Source organism: Mus caroli, unplaced genomic scaffold (assembly GCF_978045245.1).
Source record: "Mus caroli unplaced genomic scaffold, Mus_caroli_1 scaffold_13, whole genome shotgun sequence".
NCBI classification, from domain to species: domain Eukaryota; kingdom Metazoa; phylum Chordata; class Mammalia; order Rodentia; family Muridae; genus Mus; species Mus caroli.
In genome coordinates, this window is record NW_028227268.1 from 4,811,194 (window position 1) to 4,836,024 (window position 24,831).

Here is a 24,831-nt window from a genome sequence, read left to right on the forward strand (position 1 = left end):
AGAGTCAGCCTCCCCCCCCCCTCGCTGAAACACAAGCGCTTGGAACAAGATAAAACTGCTTAATTTCTAAGAGCCACAAAGCCAATCCAGAAGACTGAAAAGAGAAACCACGCCGACCCTTGGCTGAGAACGCAGCATCCCGTGCCTCTGAGGCCTGTCCCTGCTCAGTGACTCATGCCAGCCCTGCTGAGGAGCCTGAAGCATTTGCCTGGGGAAATCTCTGAGAGGACCCCGGGCCAGCCCCACAAGGCGGGAGGGGGAGTGGAAAGGAAAAGAAAGGACAGGACAGAGCTAAGGATGCCCACTCAAGCCCTGAACCTCTTCCCTGTGGCTAGAAGGTCCCATGGCCCCAACCAGGGCAAGACCACACCCTTGACCACACCTCCTGGGCAGCAGGGCTGGACCAGCTTCAGCCACCAGTCCTTGGGGCATCCAGCCAGCCAGGTCTCCATCCACTGGAGTGCCCTGGCCCACAGCCTCCCAACGTGGAAGCAGGGATGGAGGAAGGCAGCTTTCATAGTATTCGACACTGAGACAGAATGGCAGGATACAGCACAGCCAGCTGGAAACGGGGAGCCAGCCAAATGCACACCAAAACCTCAGAAGCCCACCAAGGGGAGGGACTCAGTCTCACTCTACAGATAAGGAAACTGAGGGCAAGCCACAAAGTAATCTGCTCAAGGCCACCCTGCAGGGACAGGCCAAGAGCCTGACTTCCCCAGGGACTGGGGTTAGGATTAGGGCTCCAACTGACCCTAATTAATAAGCCGGGGTGAAGACCAGGCTGGAGGAGCGGTGGGGATTTTCCTCTTCTGTCCTAGTCTGGCCATTTACGGCTGAGTTTTGGGTAAGAAAAGTCGTGTAAAAATACATCCAAATGAAGGGTTCCTAGAGCAGCAGTCATGCCTAAGCATGGTGGCCTGTGCCCAGATCCAGTTACTCAGGAGGCTGAAGTAGGGTAATCCTGAGTTTGAGATCAGCCAGGGACACAGAGCAAGACGACACCTCAAAATGAAAAAAGAAAATGTAAATGTCGGGGGAGAACTGCAACTGTACAGCACCTCCAGGCACAACTGAGGCCCTGGATTCCATTCATAGCCCTCCCAAAAAGAGGGGGAGGGAAGGACTGGTCTTTGGCCGTGACCCATCCTAAGAGAAGGCACCACGTGAGGATGTAGCTCGTTGGTAGAGTGTATGCCCCTGGCACAGTACCCTGGTCCATTCCCAGCATCACATAAACCTGTGGCAGGTTTGTCATCCCAGCAACCTGACCATAGAGGCAGCAGGATTGGGAGTTCAATACCATCCAGGACTACACAGTGAAATTGGGGCCAGGTAACCTTCCTCAAAACAAACAAAAGGAGAAGGTCTCGCTCTGGTCCTTGGCTAAGGGCACCAGTGAGGTGGTGAAGGCCAGGATCCAGGGCTCTCAAAGGCTGCTTTGTTCAGTGGATAAAAAGCTCTGGTCAGCCTGTGAATCTCCAAGCTTTCACCCTTGAGTCTCAAGGGAACCACCTCTCCCTCATGCGAGCCTCTCAAATACCCTGCTGTCACCTACCTGGGCTGGGCCCTGTCATGCACAGAATGAAGGCTGGGCTGGACACATGTGTGGCTTAGTGGTTGAGGAGGCCCTGAACCCACAACCCAGCACAGCTGCACAGACAAGTGCAGGCCCCTGTCAGCCAGCCGCTAACACAACTGTCATTTTACAGCTGGTAACGAGGAGGTGGCAGGGCCAGGCTTCCTGGGGGTGGGGTGAGGGCACATCACCACCTGTGTAGGTCTCGGAAGCAGCTGCTGGTGCCCCCTGCCATGTTGCCTCTACAAACTGGGCAGAAAACCTCGCCTATCTACTAATCATGCTGGTCACAAGCAGGTTTCCCTCCCGGGTTTCGTGCTGTGCCCGACAGGATCACAGGACACACTGCTGTCAGCAAGGCACCAGGTGGCCACCTCTCAGTGAAGGCCTGGCCAGCGTCAGAAATTGCAGTAATCCCAGGGTTGGTGGTGACAGGTCATCCCTCAGATGGGACCTGAGATGTGTCTTCTTCCTTGGCTTTGGCTTCTCAGGGACCTCTCTGTGCATGCACTCAGAGGCAACCAATACCCCGGTGCCAATGACACTTTGGGGTGGGGTTCAGTGTCATCATGAGCACAGGACAACACAAATCTGGAGTACGAGTTACATCTAAAACCTGCCCCCATGCTCTCCTGCAGCCCCTGACTCAGATGGCACTCAAGGCAGAAGGGGCAGTAATGACCTCAGACATTGATGGTCCCAGCAGGAACTGGGAAATTTAACCTGGGAACAACTTGACCAGGGTGGCTAAGGAAAGGAGATGCCTTTCTCGTCCCTGAACTGTTCACACCCCTGCTGGGTCTATATTGGGTCTAAGGGGGCTGCAGGAGTACGTGGTTGCATGTGCACTCATGTGCACTCACGCACACTGTACTCTGGCCCAAGAACACACACACACACACACACGCACGAGTGTGCACACGTGTGCATACACCTCCTCCAAGCACTGGGAGACACCACCTCTATAATCAGCCGCCCGGGAGGCCCAGCAAGGCTATTTCAGGAGGAGACCAAGGCCAGATGATAGATAAACAAGCTTGCTTTGGCCCTGTGCAGAGTCCATCCCCACTTTCCACCCTTCCAGCGTCTCTGAATTCACAGCGATCACAGACACGGAAAAGTGGCACACCGGAAAATGAAAGAGAAACAGCTCGGCAGAAGGGGCCCAGTTTAAATAAAAGCCAGACCCGGCTGGGCTTCGAGTGGGGAAGCCACATTCCAGCTCACCAATGTGGAATAGTCAGCAGGAAAAGAAAGAAAGAAAGAAAGAAAGAAAGGAAGAAAGAAAGAAAGAAAGAAAGAAAGAAAGAAAGAAAGAAAGAAAGAAAGAAAGAAAAAAAGAGAGAGAATTTCTGTAAAACTTGTTAAACATGACCTTGGGTGCTCACTTCCCAAAGCCGCAGTACGGCCACACCATTTGGACCGGGGTCCCAGTCAGGGATGGGGTACCCAGGACGTGGAGGGCTGTGGCCTACCTGTGATGCGATCTCTCTCCATTCCTACGGATGTATTTACAGCAGGCAGCTGGGATGCCGGGTGTCCCCTGCGCAGAGGGGTCCTCCTCCCCTTTCTCACCCCGTCGCCCTCCTTCTCTCCCTCTCTCTCTGCCTCCTCCTCCTCCTCTTCCTCTAAAAACACTCTTTGTCTGGTCTAATTTCTTCAATCTGTTGCAATCACGAACAGATCCAAATTACCACATTTCCATGTGTTGGTCATATGTCTCTGCTCCGAACTGAAGTAGCATTGTCTCTGCCACACAGAGGGGGAATGGGGAGCGCAAGGAGAGAAATTAAAAAAAATAGGAGGGGGAGCCTCGATGGAATCCCGGGGCGTCCCTGGGTCCTCTCCCTGAGCGCGGGACCAGCTGCCTGCCTGGCCCACAGTGCCGTGGCCCCAGCCGTCCAGCGTCCAGCGTGCAGCTTCCGGCACTGCCTCCTCTCCCCGCCCCCTCCAGCCCCCGCCGCTGGAGTCTGGCTGTTCCCTTTTAATATCCACTTGGAGATGCTTAACTAGGCTCTTGGAAACCAACTCGCAGAGTCAAATTCCTGGCCACTTCCAAAGTCTTTCATTTTCCTCCCGTCCAGCGATGCTGTGATTTTCTTGGGGTTTTAAAACATTTTAAAAAGCTCCTATTTCCTGTGCGCCTGCCTCACCTTACTTTAGGGGTCCAGAGCTCAACCTCATCACACCCAACCTATCTGCACAGGTACTGGTTGACTCCCAGACAGGAGGACCAAACGAAGGTTCCAAATACCTGCCCAAGGTATTTGAACCCTGAGACATTCCCCCTGTCGTGTCAGCCTGCAGATCAGAGAGACAGGCTGTCCCCACCCTAGGCTCCCAAGAGGCTGAGCTGGCTGGAGGCTTCCTGGAAGATTCCCACCCCACACACATGAGTCAGTAAGTCTCAGCGGTCCCTAGGGAGGGAACACGTCCTCCCGTTGTGATTTCCTCAGACTCAGCGGCTCTCTGAAAACATGGCTGGCCCGGGGCCTCAGCTCTATTTCCTGGTGGACACCTGGTCCAGGGGCTGGTCACCTGGCAGAAGGAAGGAGGACCCTCGGCACCTGCTCAGAGCCTCTGCTGCACGGGATAGGCTCAGTAACAGCAGTGGGAGGTCAAGGGGAAGGGTCCCCAGGAAGGGGAGCACTCTTGTACCAAAAAGTCACTCAAACCTGGTGGGAAGCAGCGCTTTGCTGTGCAGTCTCGGCTTAAAGAAAGCATGCACACATTTGTGTCGGGGTTAAGGGCTGTTTCTGTGAAAAATGGCATCTCTTTATTGTATTGGGGTTTTGTTGAAACAGGGACTCTAGGTAAACCAGGCTGGCCTTGAACTTCTGAAGATCCTCGCAGCTTTTATCCAGGGCACTGGGATTACAGGCTTGTGTCGCTTTGCCTGGCTCGGGTTTAACAATCTCTCCAGAAAAAGAGACAGCAAGCCTGGGAAAGCATTTGTGCCTGGCCACCGGGTGCTAGCCCAAACGTCACAGCCTCCAGACAAACCATACACTGACCACTGTGCTTCCGTCCCCATGGCACCTTGACACATGTTCATTCAGTTCACAGGTCCCTTGGAGACCTGAGTTTAGAGACCCTCCCTCACCATAAGGCCAGATCCTTCATAGCCCAGAGCTAAAGCACACCAAGCCTGAGATGTCACTCCAAGCCCATCCACTCTCTGCCTGGGGCGGGACCCCAGATGCCCATCTCCAGACAGCAAGGCATCTTCTTGTGGGAGTGTGCAGATCATTTTCTATTCTCCTGGGAGACAGCAGGGAAAATGTCCCCGCCGGGGAGCATGGAGTGGGACCTCAAAGGGCAGCCCGTACCGTGAGAGAGTTGGGAGCAGAGCCTTATGGGAGGGAGACTCGGGCTCCAGGACTGGCAGATAGGCCTCTAAGAATTCACATCCTCGAACCCAGAACTGAGGCCTTGTTAGGAACAGGACGTAACAAGAAGTGAGGGATTTTGAGGTGAGGATCTTGTGAGCCACCTGAGAAACCCAGGACAAGGTCCTGCACCAGATCTTCACAAGATCAAGCCAGCTCCGAGGGGAGGGGCTCATAAGCCTCCCACCCCTAACCGAGGAGCTACAGACATTTGACTGTTTCTAGGAGTAGAAGAGTTAGGGTTTTTTGGTTTTTTTTTTAAAGGTGTGACTCTTGGTCAGCCAAAAAGAGAGGGGTGGGTTAAGAGAACTGACTGCTCTTCCAGAGGTCCTGAGTTCAATTCCCAGCAACCACATCGTGGCTCACAACCATCTGTAATGGGATCTGATGCCCTCTTCTGGTGTGTCTGAAGACAGTGACAGTGTACTCACAAACATAAAATAAAAATAAATCTGAGAGAGAAAGAGAGAGAGAGAGAGCATATGAAGTTGGGAGGGTAAGGAGGTGGGGGGTCTGGGAGCAGTTAAGGGGAGGAACTGGAAGTGACTATGATCTAAATACATGTAATGAAACTCTCAAAGAATTAATAAAAATTTGTATCATTCCCAATAAAATATTTGTATTAATTATCTGGGAACTTCGTACAATGCACCCCAATCATGCTCCCTTCCTTTGCACACCCTCCCCCCCCCCAAAAAAAAAAACCCCACCAAGTCCAACTTATGTTGCCCACAAACTCACTAGAGTATGGTCAAATTCCCAGTGGCCAGCCCTTTAAAAAAAACAAAATGAGATTCTCTTCACCCCCACCTCCTGCCTGAAGCCATCAACTGTGAAAAGCTACACTTCAGTGTCTTTATCATGATTTTTAAGGACTCTCTTCAATAGCTTCCTGTCTGGATTGTTTCCTTAGGATCAGGGAGTATATTTTAAAAAGAGGGACTTTGACACACATACGGAAGGAAGTGAGGCCAGATCATAGAGAGTGGAAGGCACTGCCTAAAGGCTGGACTGTTATGGCCACAAGCCAAGGAATGCCTGGAGTCCCACACAGGTGGCAGAGGTGGGCAAGGGGCTCCCTTTGGGCCTCTGAAGGGTACAGCCCCACACATCCACAGTGATACTTAGTGTACTTGTGGCTCCAGGACAGAGATACATTTGTATTGTTTTATCTCACCAGTTTCTGGTAACTTCTTCTGGGGAACAAGAGGCAGGTGTCCTGTGCAGTGGCCATTTGACCATTTGCATCTAAAGCAGGCAGACCAATCAGGAGGAGGAGAGATGGGGCAGGCTGGGGCTTGCAGTTACTTTTCTTTCTTCTCTCTTCCATTTTCTCCAACTTTTTTGAAACAGGATTTTAGATAACTCCCTGCAGCAGAGGGTGACTGGACATTGTGGGTTAGTTTTTGTTTGTTTTGTTTTTCAGATTTTTAAAAAATTTTATGTATTTGAGTATTTTGTCTGGACATATATATGTGTGCCGTGTGTGTCTAAGCAGGCCAGAAGACGTTGGATCCCCTGTATCTGCAGTTATGGGTGGTTGTGAGCCACCATGTAGGGTGCTTGGAATTGAACCAGGGTCCTCTGCAAGAACAAGTGCTCTAACCGCTGAGCCATCCATCGCTCAGCCTCCCCTCTCACCCCCCCCCCAACTTCCCCACCCAACTCTGAACTTCTGATCCTCCAGCTTCCACCTCCCAAGTGCTAAGATCACAAGTATGCACCACCAGGCCTGGTTTTATTTACTCTCTTTCCTGACTTTGAGAAAAATACTCCTTGATGGTTTTTCTGCTTATAAATGCAATGTCTATTCATTCTATTACATTGAGTAAGTACAAAAAAAAAAAGGGAGGAAAGAAAACATTGTTTCCCCGACATGAGACTGTCCAGGCCCAGCTCCCAGGGCAGCATGCAAACAAGAAAGACCTGAGAGACCCTGCACATCAGTGGTTCAGGATGATGAGCAGGCCCAGGCCAGGAGCTGGTGCCTCCTGCAGACACGAGGCTGCACAAGCCCTAGGTGTCCTGCTGGGGTCTCTGTGACCCTCAGCATTTGAAGGACCTAGTTTGGCTCAAGGTCTGTCTCCTCTCCATGCCTGAAAATCTAAGCACTCGGGTCTAAGTAGGGGAATAATTTGAAACTAAAACCCTGGTTGTACAGACGGCTCGGATGGAGCCCGCATTAGTCATAGGCAGAGGCTGCGGAGAGAAAGGGTGAGAGGCAGGGCAAGCCCCAGCTGCGAGAGTCAAGAAACCCACTGCCCACGGTGCGTGTAGGCCTGGGAGACAACTCAACAGCCACGCCTGTTCCTCCCACTCAGCAAGAGGCTGAGACTTTTGTGCTCAGGAAACACAGAAGCACATGAGGGTTAGCTTGATTTCAACAGCTTTTCCAACCTGGACAAGGTTTGCTCTTCTGGGGACACAGGACCCTCAGGCCCAGGCTCTGAAGCATCTGGCTGTGCCAGCCCAAAGCCCCAATTCTCACCCCCAGCCTGCAGTTAGAACCCCATTATCATCAGCCCTTCCCAGTCCTCAGGCCAGCACCCTAGCCCTCATCCAGCACTGACTGACACCCTGGTCACAGTCTCTCGCAGGTTCACAATCCCTCCAAGCTGGAAAGGGGGCTCCCTGGGCACAAACCCACTTAAAGAAGCAGCTGGGGACCTAGGCAAGTCAGGAACTGTTAATTTGGGAGGGCTCAGGCATTACCTCCTCTGTTAGGAAGCCTTCCAGGATTGCTTCCCCAACTCTGTCCTGTCCCATGATGTGACCTGGCTCTCCCAGACGTTTCCGCCCCTGAAGCTTTCTTGGTGACCTTTTCTCCTTATCAGGTCCCCAGATTAAAGTGTCTACTTCTATGGAGCCAAAGGAAAAGGTACAGGTGACTTTACAAAGCAACCAGGAGCTGGGACCATGGGCCACTGGAACTTTTCCCAACTGCATGCGCAGCTGAGATGCCACCGTGCCGTCCTGGCTCCATGGACCCCCTCTGGAGGGGCATGTGTCTGCACCCCAGCATTGGCTGGGACAGGGGCAAAAATGTACCAAGTGAGGCCAGGCAGCCTCAGCTGATAGTGGCCAGATGATCCCAGGGAGAACAGGGAAGGAAGAATCCGCCCTCTGTGACTCAGGAAAAGGTGTTCTGAAGGTTCCACAGGGCAGGGATCTTGGTGTACTCCCTGGGGAAGGTCCTTTGGGGAGGTGGGAAGAAGGAAGGCTGGAGGAAAAGATGCTACACCTCTGGGCTGATTTCCTACCACTGGATACTTTCCTTCCCTTAAGGCAGAGACCCTTGAACACCCACACCCAAGTTATGAGGCTCTAGAAATAAACATTTTTACAAATGACATTTGGGAAAGTGGTGTGTCAGCTCAGTCAATAACACACTTGTCTTCCAAGCATGGGACCTGGGCTTAATCCCCCGTGTGAAAAGGCTGGGCATGGCGCACACCTGTAACCCCAGGGCAGGGGAAGGAGAGGCAGAAGGATCCCTGGGGCTCACTGGACAGACAGCCTAGACTAATTGGTTAGTCCAGGACAGGGAAGGACCCTGTCTCAAAAAGAGCAAAAGAAGCCGGCGTGGTGGTACACGCCTTTAATCCCAGCACTTGGGAGGCAGAGGCAGGCGGATTTCTGAGTTCGAGGCCAGCCTGGTCTACAAAGTGAGTTCCAGGACAGCCAGAGCTATACAGAAAAACCCTGTCTCGAAAAAAAAAAAAACAAAAAAACAACAACAACAACAAAAAAAAGAGCAAAAAAGTAGTGGGCACCTGATAAATGTCAGCCAAGGTTATTATCTGGCCTCCATATGTACAGGCAGACATGCACATGCACACACACTTGCTTGTGTGCGCACACACACACACATATTCCACACATACATTCATACACACACTCACACACATATGACACATATACACACACACCTTACACATACACAAACACATACACATTCATACACACAACACATACACATTCATATACACTCACATATACATACACACACATTCATAAGCACACACATACATATACACACATACATTATACATACATACACATATCCACACACACTCACACATACATACACATGCACATTACTCACACACATATGCACACATACACACATATACACGCGTTCACCCATACATACACATGCACACACTCACATACACACATACACACAGGACACACACACAAATCTCCTAAATCAAGTATGTTGACGCGTACCTATAATCTCATCCCTTAGGAGTCAGAGAGGCAGGAGGATCACAGTAAATTTGAACCCAGTTTAGTCTATATAGTGAGTCGTAGATCAGCCAGGGTTACATAGTGAGGCTCTGTGCAAAAATAATAATACTAATAAATAGGTAATACTTTCACTTCCAGCTGAGATCATTAAATCAAAGTCCCTGAAATGGAAACAAAGGCCGTCAGGCTGCCGCCTCAGAACTGGCCTGGCTGCCCCCGCTACTGTACCTGCCAACAGAGTGGGCAGCCGGAAGAGGCCCTGGCTGGGTTTCTGTAGCTTCCCCAGCAAGCTGCTTCCAACCTGGGGCCACAACATTCCTATCTAGAAGCTTCTCTCAGCCTTTTATTCTACCTCAGGATCTGCCTTCCTAAGTAAACATGGGCCAGCTCCTCTGCTGGGGTGGGGTGGGATGGGGTGGGTGGGAGGGTGAGGAGGTGGGAGGTGGGTGGGTGGGTAGGCAGGTCTGTGGCACAGTTTAGAGAGGCCAACACCTGAACTTGATACACCGGTTCCTTTCCAGAGGGACAAGCAGCCCAGATGGCCTGTATTCCTCGATAAAGGTCCTCAGGCTCAGCCATCCCACCCCACCCCACCCCCCACCCTCACCCCTGGTTGCAGCCAAATCAGAGCAGGAACTGAAGGGAGATGGAGTTGAGGTGCAGCCCGGGAGGCTTCTACTTCCCAGGAGGAGCTTGCACTCTGCTTGCTCAGTAGGCACCCCATGAATATTTGTTTGACAAACAATGAATCTCAGACTGCAGCACACAGCCAGTCCAAACCAGCACCTCCCGAAAGCACTCGCTGTTGATGAAGATGCGCTCCATCTGCCTCGATTGGCATGGGAGACACACGTGGCCAGGAATCAGCCATGAGGAGCTGCTCGCCCAAGGCTTTCCACTATGTTGGTCGAAATTGACATAGTAAGCACTGTACTCCAGGCACTCAAGAGGCTGAGGCAGGAGGATCTCAGGTTTGAAGGCAGCCTGTGCTACATAAACCAGTCACATGAACATTTGAAAACCACAAGTTGGTGCGCACCTTTAATCCCAGCACTTGGGAGGCAGAGGCAGGCGAATTTCTGAGTTCGAGGCCAGCCTGGTCTACAAAGTGAGTTCCAGGACAGCCAGGGCTACACAGAGAAACCCTGTCTTGAAAAAAAAAAAAAAAGAAAGAAAGAAAGAAAGAAAGAAAGAAAGAAAGAAAGAAAGAAAGAAAGAAAGAAAGAAAGAAAGAGAAAAAGAAAGAAAGAGAAAAAGAAAAAGAAAAGAAAGAAAGAAAAACACAAATCCATGGTGAGCAGGGGGTGGGGGGGCGATGGAGTAGAGAGATGGCTCAGTGGTTAAGAGCACCGCTGCTCTAGCTGAGGCCCTGGGTTTGCTTCCCAGTACCCACATGGTGGCTCACAGCCATCCATCACTCTTGTTTTAGGTGACCCATGCCCTCTCTGACCTCTGAGGACACTGCACGCACACAGTGTAATGGCACACATGCAGCAAATCTCATACACAGAGAATAACTTCTTTAAACAGTCATGGGCTGAGCAGAAGGGTACTGCGGAGTTGCCCCCCACACACACACACCACCACCTCGGAGGTTCACAATCCTGTAACTCTAGCTCCAAGGGTTCTGACGCCCTCTTCTGGCCTCCACAGGTACGGTACCCTCCTTCACATACCAGCCCCACCCCACCTCCATACACATACACATAATTAGACATGTTTTTAAATAGTCCTAAGTGCCTGGCGGGTAGCAGCTACCCAAACCCTGTTCCCTCTGCTCCTCCCATAGCCTTCTGCCCCAGAGGACAAACAGCTGCTTCTTGGTTAAAGCAAAAGAAGTGTGCTATTTCTGTTTTAAACTGGTTCTTTGGCCAGTCCCGCCTGCTTCTACCAAATCCGGTCCTACAATGCCTGCCGCCTGCCGTGGGCCCCTTGCACAGAAGACAGAAAGGCAACCTGCTCACTGGACATGACAGGCATGGCCAGCCTGTGCTACTCTGGGTCCTGCTCACTAGACATGACAGGCAGGGCCAGCCTGTGCTACTCTGGGTCCTACTTGGAAGCAGCAGGACAGAGAAGCTGTTTCCAGAGATGAAGAAAGCAGGCTAGCCCAGGGAAAGGGAGTCAGGCTAGTCAGAAAGGTGAAGGGGCTGGGTGAGGGTGGGGGATGCTGGATGGGGGAGGGATGAAGGACAAGATAGGGAGGCATCAATAGCTGAGCTGAGTTCTGAGGTGGTGAGGGTCAAAAACAAAGGTAATGCTATGGGAGTGTATGCATGTGTGCATGTGCACATGTCGGGGGTGGGCCATAGCATGGTCCCCGGTACAGAGGTAGGACGTGGTAAATGTCCCATCATATGTGCAGGGAAGAACCTGCAAGAGGAAGAACAAGGACAGACAGACAGACACGACAGAACCAAGGAGACACTGGAGGTCACGACATGGCCCAAACCATGGTTGCCTCCTCCAGGGCCCCCAGAAGGTAGAGAGACGAGGACTGACCTATGTGGGGCAAAGAGGCAGAGGTCAAGGTCGATGGGAGACTGTTGCCTTGAGGGCTTGGGCAGGTGGTCTCCTGGTTGGGAAGAGGGAACCCCCATTTACAGAAAGTCTCTAGTAGACTGGCCTGTGATGTGGGAGGGATGAGCTTACTGTGTGCGGCTGGGCCTGGGTATATAAGAAATCAGGCTGTGTGAGCGAACCAGTAAGTTGCATTCTCCATGGGCTCTGCTTCAGCTCCTGCCCTGCCCTGCCTCTGTGCTTGACTGTGATCTGTGAGCTAAGTAAACCTTTCCCTCCCCAAGTTGCTTTTGGTCACAGTGTTTATCACAGCGGTAGAAGCCTATCTAAGATGGGAGATAAGGCCGGCGCATTGAAGTAAAGCTGGAGTGGGAGCCAGTGGGTCTCAGCTGAAGGGATGAGCCAAAGATGCCCACAGGAGCCCAGACAAGGCCCCTCCCTGTGACACGCTTGTTAACATGGTCTGGCACAGGGTCTCCGGCTGTCAACACTCACTACCACAGTAGCTCCTCCCACCAAGACAGCAGGACACATGGCCCTGAGGAAACAACTGGACACGGGACAGATCTGGAACCTACTAAGGATGGTAGCAGCTAGACAATTAGTTAGACATGAGAGTCACAGTGTTAAGCCAAGGGTTCACGGGAGTAGGGAGGCTTCCTTGAAGGGCTGTGTGTAAGAGGGGTGTGTAAGGGATTAAAGGGAGCCGGGGGCACCAGCCGAGGGAGGCAGGACACGAAGTTGGGGGACTGTCGTACATCAGTCTCCCCATGCTGTATTACAGAGAGACCCTTCCGTGAGAAGGGCATCTTCCAGGACGGGCAGAGGGCCTAAGCCTGGCCTCTTAGGCCATCCGTGGCTTATGGGTATATAGCTCTAGGCTCTGCTCTGACTTCACCTTCACGTGGCTTTTCCTCTAGTTCCTAGGATGTCAGTCTTTGGACTTGGTAGCTCCAGATAACCTCACCTCAAGGTCATCAGAATCCTAGAGATGAGTCAGTGGTGGGATTAGAGACAAAGCCACAGACCTCAGAGGCAGAAGTGGGCCCCGAGCACACACCGGATGTCGAAAAGGCATAGAAGGCTCTAGGGATTCCGGGCTGGAGGTAGAGAGGCTCAGATTCAGCCCAGGAAATGCCATGTGAGCCGTGGGAACCAGGGCAAAGGTCAACCAAGGCTGCAGTCTGTTCAAACAGGCTGCTTGGGGTATAGGAAGGGGGTAAGTGTGGGAGAACAGACCAGAAAACTACTGGGAAGGGTACATTGGCAATGCCCAGGAGGACAGAGGTGGGCATCTGTCCATCCCACCCTCCACCTAAGGATGCACACAGAATAGCCGTCCCAGCAGGGACAGTAGCAGAGAAAGCCCCTAGGCCAAGATGTGACAGCTTTCCGGTTCCCAGGAGGAATACATAAGCCAGTCATGAGGGCTCCATGGCCAAACATAAACCCTAAAAGCAGACAATTACCTGGTGCTCATAGTTTGGGGGTGGGGTGGGGAATGTTGATTATTCAGAAGCAAAAACCACAGATATCCCAAACTCAGGCTGGATTTCAGGTCCTCGATCATCCTGGCTCCCTGGAGGCTTGGCTAGCCTGCAGCATCTCAGATAGAGGCCGCTGGTGGGCCACTCTGCTCCGCTATCATCTTAATCCTTATGGGAGATACTCTATCAGTCCTGTCGTTTTGTTGAGGCGGGGTGTCACATCACCCATGCGGGCTGTCCTTGAATTCACTATTTAGGCAAGGACAACCTTGAATTCCTGATCCCTCTGCTTCTACCTCCCAAAGGCTAAGATAACAGCCACTCACCTCCAGTCAGCTGGGCCTGGGGTATTTTGCTGACTTTTGTTTTTGAGACATTGTAGCCCACACTAGCCTGAAACTGTGTAGCCAGGCTAAGGCAAGGCTTCCCTCTCAGCCCCAAGTGCAGAAATTATTGGGTGTGACGCACCATGCCTATTTTTTTGTTGTTGTTTTTTAAAATAGGTTCAGTGTTGGGCTTTTGCCTAGTATTCACAAGGCCCTGGGTTCGATTCCTAAAACCACAAAAATAAAAAGAAAGAAAGAGGGAGAGGAGGGAGAGAAGGAGGGAGGGAGGAGAGGGAGAGGGAGGGAAGAGAGGGAGAGGGAGAGGGAGGGAAGAGAGGGAGAGGGAGAGGGAGAGGGAGAGGGAGAGGGAGAGGGAGAGGGAGAGGGAGAGGGAGAGGGAGAGGGAGAGGGAGAGGGAGAGGGAGAGGGAGAGGGAGAGGGAGAGGGAGAGGGAGAGGGAGAGGGAGAGGGAGAGGGAGAGGGAGAGGGAATGCAAAGCTTTGTTGTGGCTGTCATCAGAGCTAAGGGACTTGGCTTGAGCCCTGAATAGTTATTCCTACCCAGACACAAACAGCTTGGAAAGAACAGAACGTGGACCTGACAGTCATGTACCCTATTTCTCCCTAGGGATGAGGACAGGGAGCCCCAAACAGGAGACCATGTGACCATGGCGGGGAGGAAGACAGGAGCAAAGAGGAGCTCCAACTGTAGTCCTAGGTCCTGGCAGGGAACACATCCCAGGGTCACGGCAGCAGGGAGGCAGGCCTTAGATGAAATAGAAGACTAGGAACGAGTGCCCCGTGGGAGCCAGCAGAGGCCCTGGGGAAGACTGTGTGTGTCAGCAGACAGGCCCCATGCAAACCTAGATCACTGCTTACAGCTTTGGGCTCCTGCAAATTATGCCTTAGGCTTCCAAGCTGAGCAAGCCCAGGCTGCCAAGTGCTGACGGCACAGAATGAGCCTGAGCCTGGGGAAGCAACAGCAGGAGACCTCATGCACGCAGCCCAAGGTACCAGCTCTCTGAGACCTGAACCCCCAAATGCTACCAATCTCCAGCCCTTTGGATCAAGGCTGGCCAATAAGAAGGAGGGGAGAGAGAGGGGGATCCCAAACACAAGGCATCCGGACACACTAGTGGCAGGGCTGGCTAGTGGTTAGTAGCTCATGTGGCAATGGTGGGCAGGAGGCGTCTTAACCAAGAGTGCTGAATCACTCAGCAGCCTAACCACCTCCAGCGGGGGCGCCCCCTCCTCTGCTGACACCCAGGCTCTTCACACATGGTACTCAGGAGCACACTGGCACAGTACCTACCACGTCAGCCACATGCTAAACCCAGTGCCACACTGGCACACTACCCACGTCACACACTCGATAAACCCATACCACCCCCGATGTCACCATTGCCCCCTACAAAGAGCCAGCCACCTCAGCCAGGCCGCATCCTGAAGATGGAGCTAGGAGACATGACACTGCCTTAGGAATGCTTAGATTCTGGCGCCTTGGGCAGCCCTGGTTGGTCCAGAATGATCCATCTGCATAGCTACAAATTACAAACAAATTATGAGTTTAATTGAAACTAAATCTGTTGCAAACAACTCAGCAATAAAATATAGCTAAAGTCTCTATTTTGGTGGCCAACAGGCCACCTGTGGCTCATGGCCACCCTCCTGGCAAGTACAAAGATAGAGGGTCCCACCAGCAAAGTGTTCCTCTGGACAGGGCAGGGCTAGAGAGCAGTGGGCCCAGGTGATGGGATGCCCTTGTATCTGAAGTCTCCCTGACTGGAAGGAGTCCTCCTGCACGGCTGGGACTGGAGACTTTGGCTCTCGTGAGAGTCCTGATGACAATTTGTCACTGTGGGTTTCCTTTAGCGTCTCATGACATCTGCTTCCCCTGTCCACCATTCTGTCTCCATGTACTCCTCTGTACAACCCAGCTGGCCTCCAATACACATGCACAGGCGAGCACGTGTCCCCCATTTGCTACAAAAGCAGGCCCCTTCATTTCTGGCAGCCAACATCATCTCCAAACAAGGGTCATCAGAAAGAGCACAGATCCCTCAATCTGGTATTAGAAGGGCCATGAGAAGTGACAGAAGGACTCTGAGGCTGGAGAAGCTCACAGTGGGATGTTGGAGATTGCTTCCAATGCTCTGATTCGATCGGGAAACCGCGTGACCAGATGCTGAAGGTCCTTGTACTCAGATGGTTTTTGATCAATCGATAAAGATGCCAACGGCCAATGGTTGGGCAAAGGGAGATGGGGTGGGACCTTTAGATTTGTGTGGGCTAGGAACTGAGAAAAAGGAGACAGAAGATTGCCATGACTTGGGAAAGAATGAGACACTGGGGCGGCAGGAAATAAAGCCAATCAGCCATGTGAGACTTCAGGTAAGCGGCCACTGGCCACTTCCCCGATTGGGCCTGGGGTAGCAGGGGAAGGTTTAGAGGTGCCCAGTCATTGAGGTAGCAAAGGCATTTAAACAATAAGCTAATGTGTGTGTGTGTGTGTGTGTCTGTGTCTGTGTCTTTCATTTGTGTACCCAAAGATAGCTCTTGGGTGTGTTTGATCTGTTGGGAGCACAAAGCGGTATTGTAAAAATTCATACCAACAACGGGATCTGAGGATGCCTGGCAGGAGAAGACACACAGGCCCTGCTGAGGACATTAGAGGCAGCCCCTGGCGCTTGCCCAGGTTGGACCCTGAGGCTGGCAGAGCCTCCTGCAAACTTTGGAGGGATTCCCCCACCCCCAAGTGACCCTGGAGCTCTGATAAGTTTTGGCTCCTCTCCTTGGTTACTAGAGAAAATCCAAAGTCAAAGGAATAGTGCATGACAGTCCCTTCCCAATGCAGAAGACTCACTGATGGAACTGTCCATCGTTGCTGAATGGGCCACCAAAGACACCCTGTTATGGTTCACTCACTGCAAATAAAGCCCCCCTACCCTGCCTACTTCCTTACTTCTCTCTCCTGTGCCTTGAGGTTGCTCTCGGCAAAGGTGGGCAGCCTCTCTGGCAGACCCAAGCCTGGCTGCCTGCACAGAGACACTGCCTTAGGAATGCTTAGAATTCTGGAGCCTTGGGCAGCCCTGGTTAGTCCAGAATGGTCCATTTGCATAGCTATCAATTACAAACAAATTATGAATTTAATTAGGAATATACTCTGTACAAACCACTGAAAGGTCATCATAGCAAAGGCTTCCAACCACTCAGAAAAAGCCAGACAGAAAGTCAGGTCTCAAAAGCAGACGAGACTCAAGCTGCTTACCTGGGCCAGTGGGATCCGCAAGCCTCCGGAGGCGACCGCTGGAGGTCCGTGTGACTCCTAAGAACAGAAACAAGGGGGAAAGTTCACACAAGGTCACCAGGCTCCCCCTTCCTAGTGGGTGGCTAACATTGGGTGTGTTCCCACTTCTACACCTGCCAAGGGCTGCAGAACCAAATAACCCCAGACAGGTAGCCACCTGTCCCTCCGAATGATGACAGCCACCCACCTGGATGCTTCACACAGCTGTCACAAGACCCATTGTGCAAATATGGGAGCAGAGTCTCAAAAGGGCTGGGTAACCTGCCTAGGGCCACACAACAACCAGAAACTGAACCCGTGGTGAGAGACCAAGTCTGGGTTCACCTTAAATATCCTCACAGCATTGATTGCTGATGGAGAGGAGTCATCTTGGTCTACAGCACTTGGCCAGGACCTACCACTTAAGACCCACACCTGATAAACAGGGTTTCCCAAACACATGAGCCAGAAGCCCTGTCCATCCTCTATGGCTCCAAAGACTGGGAAAAGTGGGGCTACATTGAGGAAAATGGGAGGGAACTGCTCTCTCTCTAAGAGGGGGCACAGGGAGAGTCTGGATCAGCTCAGTCTCGTGCCACACTCCACCTCCAACTACATGTGCCCCTTGGCTGGCTGGCACTCCCCTGTTGGCGAGGCTTGTGGTGGGCAAGTCCTAACTTGAGGAATTTGCAAGGCGCTAAGCTGAGCACACCCATGGGCTGCCAAGAAGAGCAGACTCGAGAACCCATATGTCTGCAAACCACAACCAGGTCATGGTGTTTAGGGAGTGTCCCACTTAAATGCCACACACCTATCCTTCAGCGAGTCACAAGAACACCCCAACCTAGGCCAGAGAGGCCATCTCTCCCAACCCCAACAGCAAGATGATCTAGGTGATTAGGCTAGACCTAAATACTTCCCTGTATCCTCCACTACCTGATACACATCTAGCCTATTAGTCAAAGGGGAAGGCTTCTCTTTAGACTCCTGCACACTTAGACACACTCATCCATCCATCATGGCTCATTCTATTCATCCATCCATCCATCCATCCATCTACCCAACCACCCATCCATTCAACCACTGACCTACTTGTCTGAAATTCCTGGCCTGTCCACCAGGAGGAGGATGTATGGGTAGGTAGATGGAAGTGGTGAACCAAAGGCTAAGCAGAGTGTGGATGGGTGGGTGAATGGATAGAAAAATATGTAGATGGATGATCACGTGGATGAACGGATGGGTAGGGGGATGAGATTCAGTCCACTATCATTAAGGCAAGAGCATGGCAGCTTCCAGGCAGGCATGGTGCAGAAGCCAAGAGCTCTCCATTTTGTTCCGAATGGAACCAGAAGGCTACTGTCTTCCAGGCAGCAAGGAGGAGGGTCTCAAACAGGTAGATGGGGGTTATGAGGAGCCAGTATCTGGTCCTTGGAATTGACCCAGCCCTCTGGACTAGGAGTGTGACTCAGGTGAGCTGCCCAGGGCTGTGGAGAAGGAGCAGAGGCCTTCTTCTGCTGAGTGTGCTGAGGGGAGGGGATAGTATGGGCACCCCAGCAGCAGCACACCCATACCAGATGAGTTACACTGCATCTGTGGATGAACGCGGTCACCCCATCCCTTCCTACTGCCTTGTATACAGTGAATTCATAAGAGGCACATACCAGGACCACGTAGTACTAGTGAACAGCAATTTTGTCCCCAAGTCCACTGTGTCCTTGTCTTAGTTAGGGTTTCTATTGCTGTGAACAGACACCATGATCAACACAACACTTACAAAGACTACTGTCTTCCAGGCAGCAAGGAGGAGGGTCTCAAAGCCTACCCCCCACAGTGACACACTTCCTCCAACAAGGCCATACCTCCTAATAGTGCCACTCCTCGGGCCAAGCATATTCAAACCACCACAGTCCCCAAAACAGAAACTGGGGTGAGGAACAGCCGATAAGAAAAGGCAGCACTGAACATTCCTGTGGCCTGAGTCACTTCCGAATGAGATGGCTTTGCAGGGATGCTGAGGACAGAGGGTGCCCTGTCCTGTCTCTGGGCAGCTGAACAGCCACACCCACCACCTGCCCTCTGGTTTCAGACAAAAATGCAAGAGGATCTAAGTGTGTTAAAGGACCTTGGGCATCTGAGCCTTCTCCCCAAACCCAACTGGGAAAACAGCATTGTTTTTGGATTTCTGGGGCAAAGTTTTCATTTTCCTTACACTATTTATTTTTCTGATTTCCTAAAAGAGGCATCCTTACCAGGTTGCACTGCCAGAAAAGCTGTAGAGACAACTCCACCACCTAGAAGGGGCTGGGGATTCCTGGTATCCCAGGCTTGGCATGGTCCTAAAAAGACCCCCAGACCAGGGGATGGCTCAAACGCACTAGCTTGGACTTCCTCCCACAGGCCTGTGTCCAAGGCAGCCAAGGACCGTGATCCAGCAGAGAATTGAGTTATTTTTATGTGACTCTAAAATAAAGAGGATCCAGAAGGAAGAAGACACACAAAACCCTGCCATCTGTAGCCAGCCAGCAAACGACCCAAGTCCTCTGAAGCTGAGGTCCGGCTGCAGATCATACCTCACGGGCACTGGCTCTGACTTCATCCAGTTAGAGCTTCCAGGTCAGAGGGGACACAGTGAGAGTCTTCCTCTGGGCTATTAATATCTAGTGACAAGGGTGCAGGGGATGCTGGAGAAACAGCTCGATCTGTAAAATGCTTGTCACGCAAGCATGAAAGATCTGAGTTTGATCCCAAAAACCCATGTCAAAAAGCCAAGTGTAGTGGTCCATGCTTGTAGCCCAGCACAGGTGGAAACAGACTCAGGGGCTCTCTGAACGAGGCAGGCAGCCTCACCAAACCAGGGAGCTGCAGGCCAATGAGAGACCTTGTCCCAAAAAGCAAGATACGAGTGCGGGACATGGTGGTGCACATCTTTAATCGCAGAACTCAGGAGGCAGACGTAAGTGGATCTCTGAGGCTACACAGTGCAGCCAGGGCTACACAGTGTGCTCCTGTTAAAAATAAACAAATAAGCCAGGCATGGTGGCGCACGCCTTTGATCCCAGCACTTGGGAGGCAGAGGCAGGCGGATTTCTGAGTTCAAGGTCAGCCCGGTCTACAGAGTGAGTTCCAGGACAGCCAGGGCTACACAGAGAAACCCTGTCTGGAAAAACCAAAAAAATTTTAAAAAATAAAAATATAAACAAAGTAGAGGCTAGGGAGACAGTCTTCTGGTAAGGGGCCTGCTATTCAAGCCTGAGTTCAGATCCCCTTCCCACGGGTGCGTGCACGAATCACAGGGGAGGCAGAGACAGGAGGATTATCAGGAGCTCAACAGCCACATGGCCTAGCTGTATCACTGAGACTCAGACAGTGAGACTTCTATCTCAAAAATTATGTGAGGATTTCACTTTGCTGGTGCCCCCCCCCCCATGCTTCTGAGCTGGGGTAAAGGGAGAGGCATGAGGGACTTCTAGTGAGCTTATTTACTGCTTTATGTATTTACATAATGTATATACATTTGTGTCAGGGTGTGTGACTCCTGCCACAGTGGCTTGTGTGGAGGTCAGAGGACAACCTTGGGTGTCTGTCCTCTCCTCCATTGCTTGAGACTCTCTCTTCACCACGTACTCTACACCAAGCTTGCTGGCCTGCACTCTCCCAGAGCTTCTGCTGGGGTTTCAGACCTGCACTACCAGGCCTGGCTTTATGTGAGCTGTCAATCACCACACAGACTCACCATGGGCACATATCAATTCCCAACGTGGAGAAGACACTGTATACAGAGAGAAAAATGGATTTCAATTTTTAAATTTTATTTATGTGTTTGTTTGTTTGTTTTGGAGACAGGGTTCCTCTGTGTAGCTCGGGATGGCTCGGGATGGCGTTGAACTCAGATCCCCCTGCCTTTGTGTCCTGAGGTCTGGGACTAGCAGCAGCATCACCGCACTCTGCTCTGTCTTTCTCTTCTGAGACAGAATCTCCCTTCATAGCCCAGATAGGCCTGGGACTCATTCTGCATCTCACAATGACCCTCAAACTCATGGCAATCCTCCTGCCTTAGTCTCTTTAGAATGACAGGCAGGTGTCACTACGCCCAGCTTAAGTTTTTTTTCTTAAAACTCATAAAAATCCTTGGAGAAGGGCCAGGTGGGTCCCAGCTGACCTCATCCCAGGAGTTCCTTCCTCTTGGGGCCTGGTGTGAGGGCTCCAGCGCTCTCTCTCCTCTCTCTCTCTCTCCCTCTCCCTCTCCCTCTCCCTCTCCCTCTCCCTCTCCCTCTCCCTCTCCCTCTCCCTCTCCGTCTCCCTCTCCCTCCCCCCCCCTCACACACATACACACACACACACACACACACACACACACACACAAACACTCACACCCTGTCAGCTGCTTGCTGCAGGTGTGAGGTGTGAAGGCTGCAGGTGGCCCTGAGAGCGGATTCCAGGCGTATCAGTCAGGGCTTATCTGCAGCAGGCACTGAGCTAAGAGGCCCCTACCCAGCACAGGGCTGCTGCCAACCCTCTGGCTGTGGATTTGTGAGAATTCCTTCCCTGGTATATTGATTATTTATCTGTTGCTGTCATAAAACACCCTGAGCAAAAGCAACTTAAGGAAGAGAGCTTAATTTGACTTCTGGTTTCAGAGGAATAAGAGTCCACAATGGGGGTGGTAGAGGTGCTCATCTTTAAACTCAGGAGGCAAAGACAGGTGGATCTCTGTGAGTTTGAGGCCAGCCTGGTCTATAGCGCAAATTCTAGGACATTCCAGGACAGCCAGGTCTACACAGAGAAATCCTCTCTCAAAAACAAACAAAGAAGTCCATAATGATGGGGAAGCTGAGACATCACATCACAACCACTAGCAAGAAGCAGAGAGAGCAATGGGCCATGAGGTTTTCCACTCTCAAAGGTAGCCTGTGTGGTATGCTTCCTCCAGCAAGGCTGCCCCTCCTTATCACCTCTCCACACCGACTGAGAGTCAGGTGCTCAAATACCTGAGACTATGGTGGCCATTTCTCATTGAAACCAGCACATCTGCAAAAACCGAAAGACAACTTCCTGGTAAGTCTCGGTGACAAAGCTCCCAGTGAGATCATTGGGTTTAGTTACAGAGCCTAGGTGGAGAGTTACTGCCAGGAGTGTAAGTGACCCTGAAGCAGCCTCGATGGAAAGTCTTAGCACAGAGGATGGCTTCCCTAGAGTTTCACAGGTAGAACCCTGTCAGCCTCCCACAGTCTATATATACCAGCACCGCCCCACCAAGAGGGCACTCAAAATTAGGGCTGACTTGCATAAAAATGGCTGGGAGGGGCAGCTGGAATTTCTGAAGGTCCAATGACCCTCCCCATCCTTTCCCGTGAGGAAAGGTCCAGAGCCAACAGGTCTTCTTGCAATCCCAAGACTGCAAGCTGAACTGGTGACGATGGTGGCTGCTTTGCTTGGGGGACCTTGTTCTATAGCAAGACTGGCTCAAAAGTTTCATTTCTTCCTCCACAAGAGTAGGGGCTGGGGATGGAGGTGGCACGGATCAAACAGTATCATCAGAGAGCCCTTGGCCTTGAAGCCAAATCTCAGTCCTTTATCTATTTACTCTATAAAGTGGAGGGCCTGCTTCCTGTCCGACAGGCTAAGAGAGGCAGACAAGCCCATTCTCCTACAAAATGCCAACCAAAAGGAGGTGCTGCACTGTCTCTGTAAAGGGCCCTTGGTCTGCCAGGATTAGTTAGGGCTTACCATGGGGGCCCAGCTGTAGGACCAGACCTCCCACCCTGGAGGCAGTGTTGCATATCCTAAGCTAGAGTTAAGAATTGTAGCTTTTACTGTCTGGATACTTTTTAGCTGTTGGAGGCAGTTTCCATACTTGTGGATTGCCTTGACGCTGTTTATATGTTGCTGTTAGTTCTGCTTCCTCAAGAGGGGCTGCCCTGAGGAGGGGATCAAGTACTCAGATGATTTCATGTGAACCTTCTCCCCATTCTAACTGGTCAAATAAAGGCTAGAGCTTGTGATTGGGCAGTGGAAGGAAAAGGTGAGGCTGGGGGTTTTAGAGATGGGGAAAGAGAGGAAGGAAGAGAGGGAGAATAGACAGAGAAGACTGAGGAAGAGGAGGTGGAAGGAAGATGGAGCAGAACCACGTGGCCCGGAGAAGCCACAAGTACAAGAAATCTCCTAGCTGGGGAATAGAGTAGTGTAGTGGTCTATCTGCCCGATCTGGGTGGGCACGCAGCTTATAAATACGGTAACTAAGTTGCGGGTTTATCGGGGTTGGAGATTTACTGCAACATCCATATCAACAAGCTGTGGGTGGGTGAAGACACTTACTAAGCATAGCTGCTGCACCAGACGCCATGCTGAGAGACATGGATACAAGGGAGCTTGTACAGTGTCCAGCCAGCAAAGGTATCTGACACACAGATGAGGAAGACAGCTCAGGGCCTTCACGGGGCAGCGAGCATTCCAACTGTGAGATGGCCAAGCCCATCACATGACGTTAGTACCCACCCAAGGACCTGCAGAGCCTTCTTCAAAAACACCCCAGTGGCTATCGGGGACTCACTGCTCTCCAAAATGCGTCACTGAACTTGGATCTCAGGTGTGAGCCAAAAGGCTTGTCAGGTGTAAGTCAGTATATCCCAAATGTTTGGTGTGTCACCCTCACACTGCAAACAGATTCTTCCTGTGTGCACACGTGCATGTCAGGGGATGACCTCGCTGCTAGGGAGACTTCCACCTTGTTTTTTGAGACAGGATCTCTCACTGGGACTAGGGGCTCCCAGATTGGTTAGTCTGGCCAGTCAGTGAGCCCTAGGGATTCCCTTGCCTCTCTACCTCCTCAGGACCAGGATTGCAGGCACAGATCACTACAAGGTTTTCTTATGTGATGTTGGTGAACCCGGGTCTTCACGCTTGTAGCAGGCACTTTACCAACTGAGCCATGGCCCTGGTTCTAAGCATCAATCCTCAAGAATTCAAACTTAACCCATTTGAGGATGCGGTGGGTTGGGAGCTGACAGATGAAGGGGTAAAAAAAGCCTGCTTCTTCACTCCTCATTTATCAACACCTTGACTTAGTAGCCAGAAAGCAGACTTTACCAAGGAAGGAGGTGAAAGTTTGGAGCCTGCAGATCAATGTGGAGCTGTATGGGCCAGCAATGAATGGCCATTAAGAGCCACAAAGTCAGAAATCAGCCCAATGAGCCCACTCAGGAGGCCCTGTCCCCAGAAGACCACTGAAACACAACAGACACCAAAAGTCCCTAAAGCCAGCCGGTGTGTGTGTCGGGGGTAGAGGGAAGCTGGAGTGTGTCACCCTGGAGCACCCAAAGTAGCAGAGGATGTGGAAATAAGACCGGAAACAGCTAGACAGAATGAGAGATGGCTGAATGGAAAGGCCAGCGCCTCCTGGCTCCTGTGACCAGCATCTCCCAGGACATCCAGATCCCTGGAGAGACACTCACACCCCAGGCGAGAACCTCTGCTCTGGGAGTGGGGCAGGGGCATCTTTCTCCCTGTCATCAGGGACTTGTGTGGAGAAAGCTCCCCTGGAAGTCTGAGAAGTCCTCCCATCCCAGAACATGGTAAGTGTTCTAGTCCACTGAGTAGCCACTGTCTGCCCTCATGACCTTCCAGTTGCCAGGCTCCAACAAACACAAGTTAGCCTCAGCAGAAGCTTGCTGCTACTATCAAACTGTAGTAAATTCAACAGTGTATTAAAGCCATATGCAAATTTGTAATATGCAAATTATCCAAATGCAAGATGGACTAATAGTTAAGCTGGTGGCTTATGCCTGTGGTCCCCACACTCAGAAGGCTGAGGCTGGAGAACTGCCATGAGTTCAAGGCCAGGCTGAGCTACATAGGCAAAGGGCCAGCCTGCTGACACTTGGTTTTTAGTCCCAGCTATCAGGAGGCAGAGACTAGAAGATCTCTGAGTTGAGTCCAGCCTGCTCTACAGTATAAGATTCTGTCTCTAAAAGAAATATTTTTAAATTTGTTTTTGT

General features: G+C 51.6%; 1 protein-coding gene across 2 annotated transcripts in view; it reads right to left on the minus strand.

Annotated features, from left to right (window-relative positions):
• Septin9 (septin 9) overlaps positions 1-24,831 on the minus strand; it is a 160,132-nt gene that overhangs the window by 124,553 nt on the left and 10,748 nt on the right. The window contains exon 2 of one of the 2 annotated variants that reach the window (XM_021175472.2): positions 16,820-16,876. In XM_021175472.2, the coding sequence (XP_021031131.1) occupies positions 16,820-16,876 (57 nt within the window). Of the gene's footprint in view, positions 1-3,054; positions 3,463-16,819; positions 16,877-24,831 lie in introns of those variants that run through there. The other variant, XM_021175474.3, reaches the window with a different exon arrangement.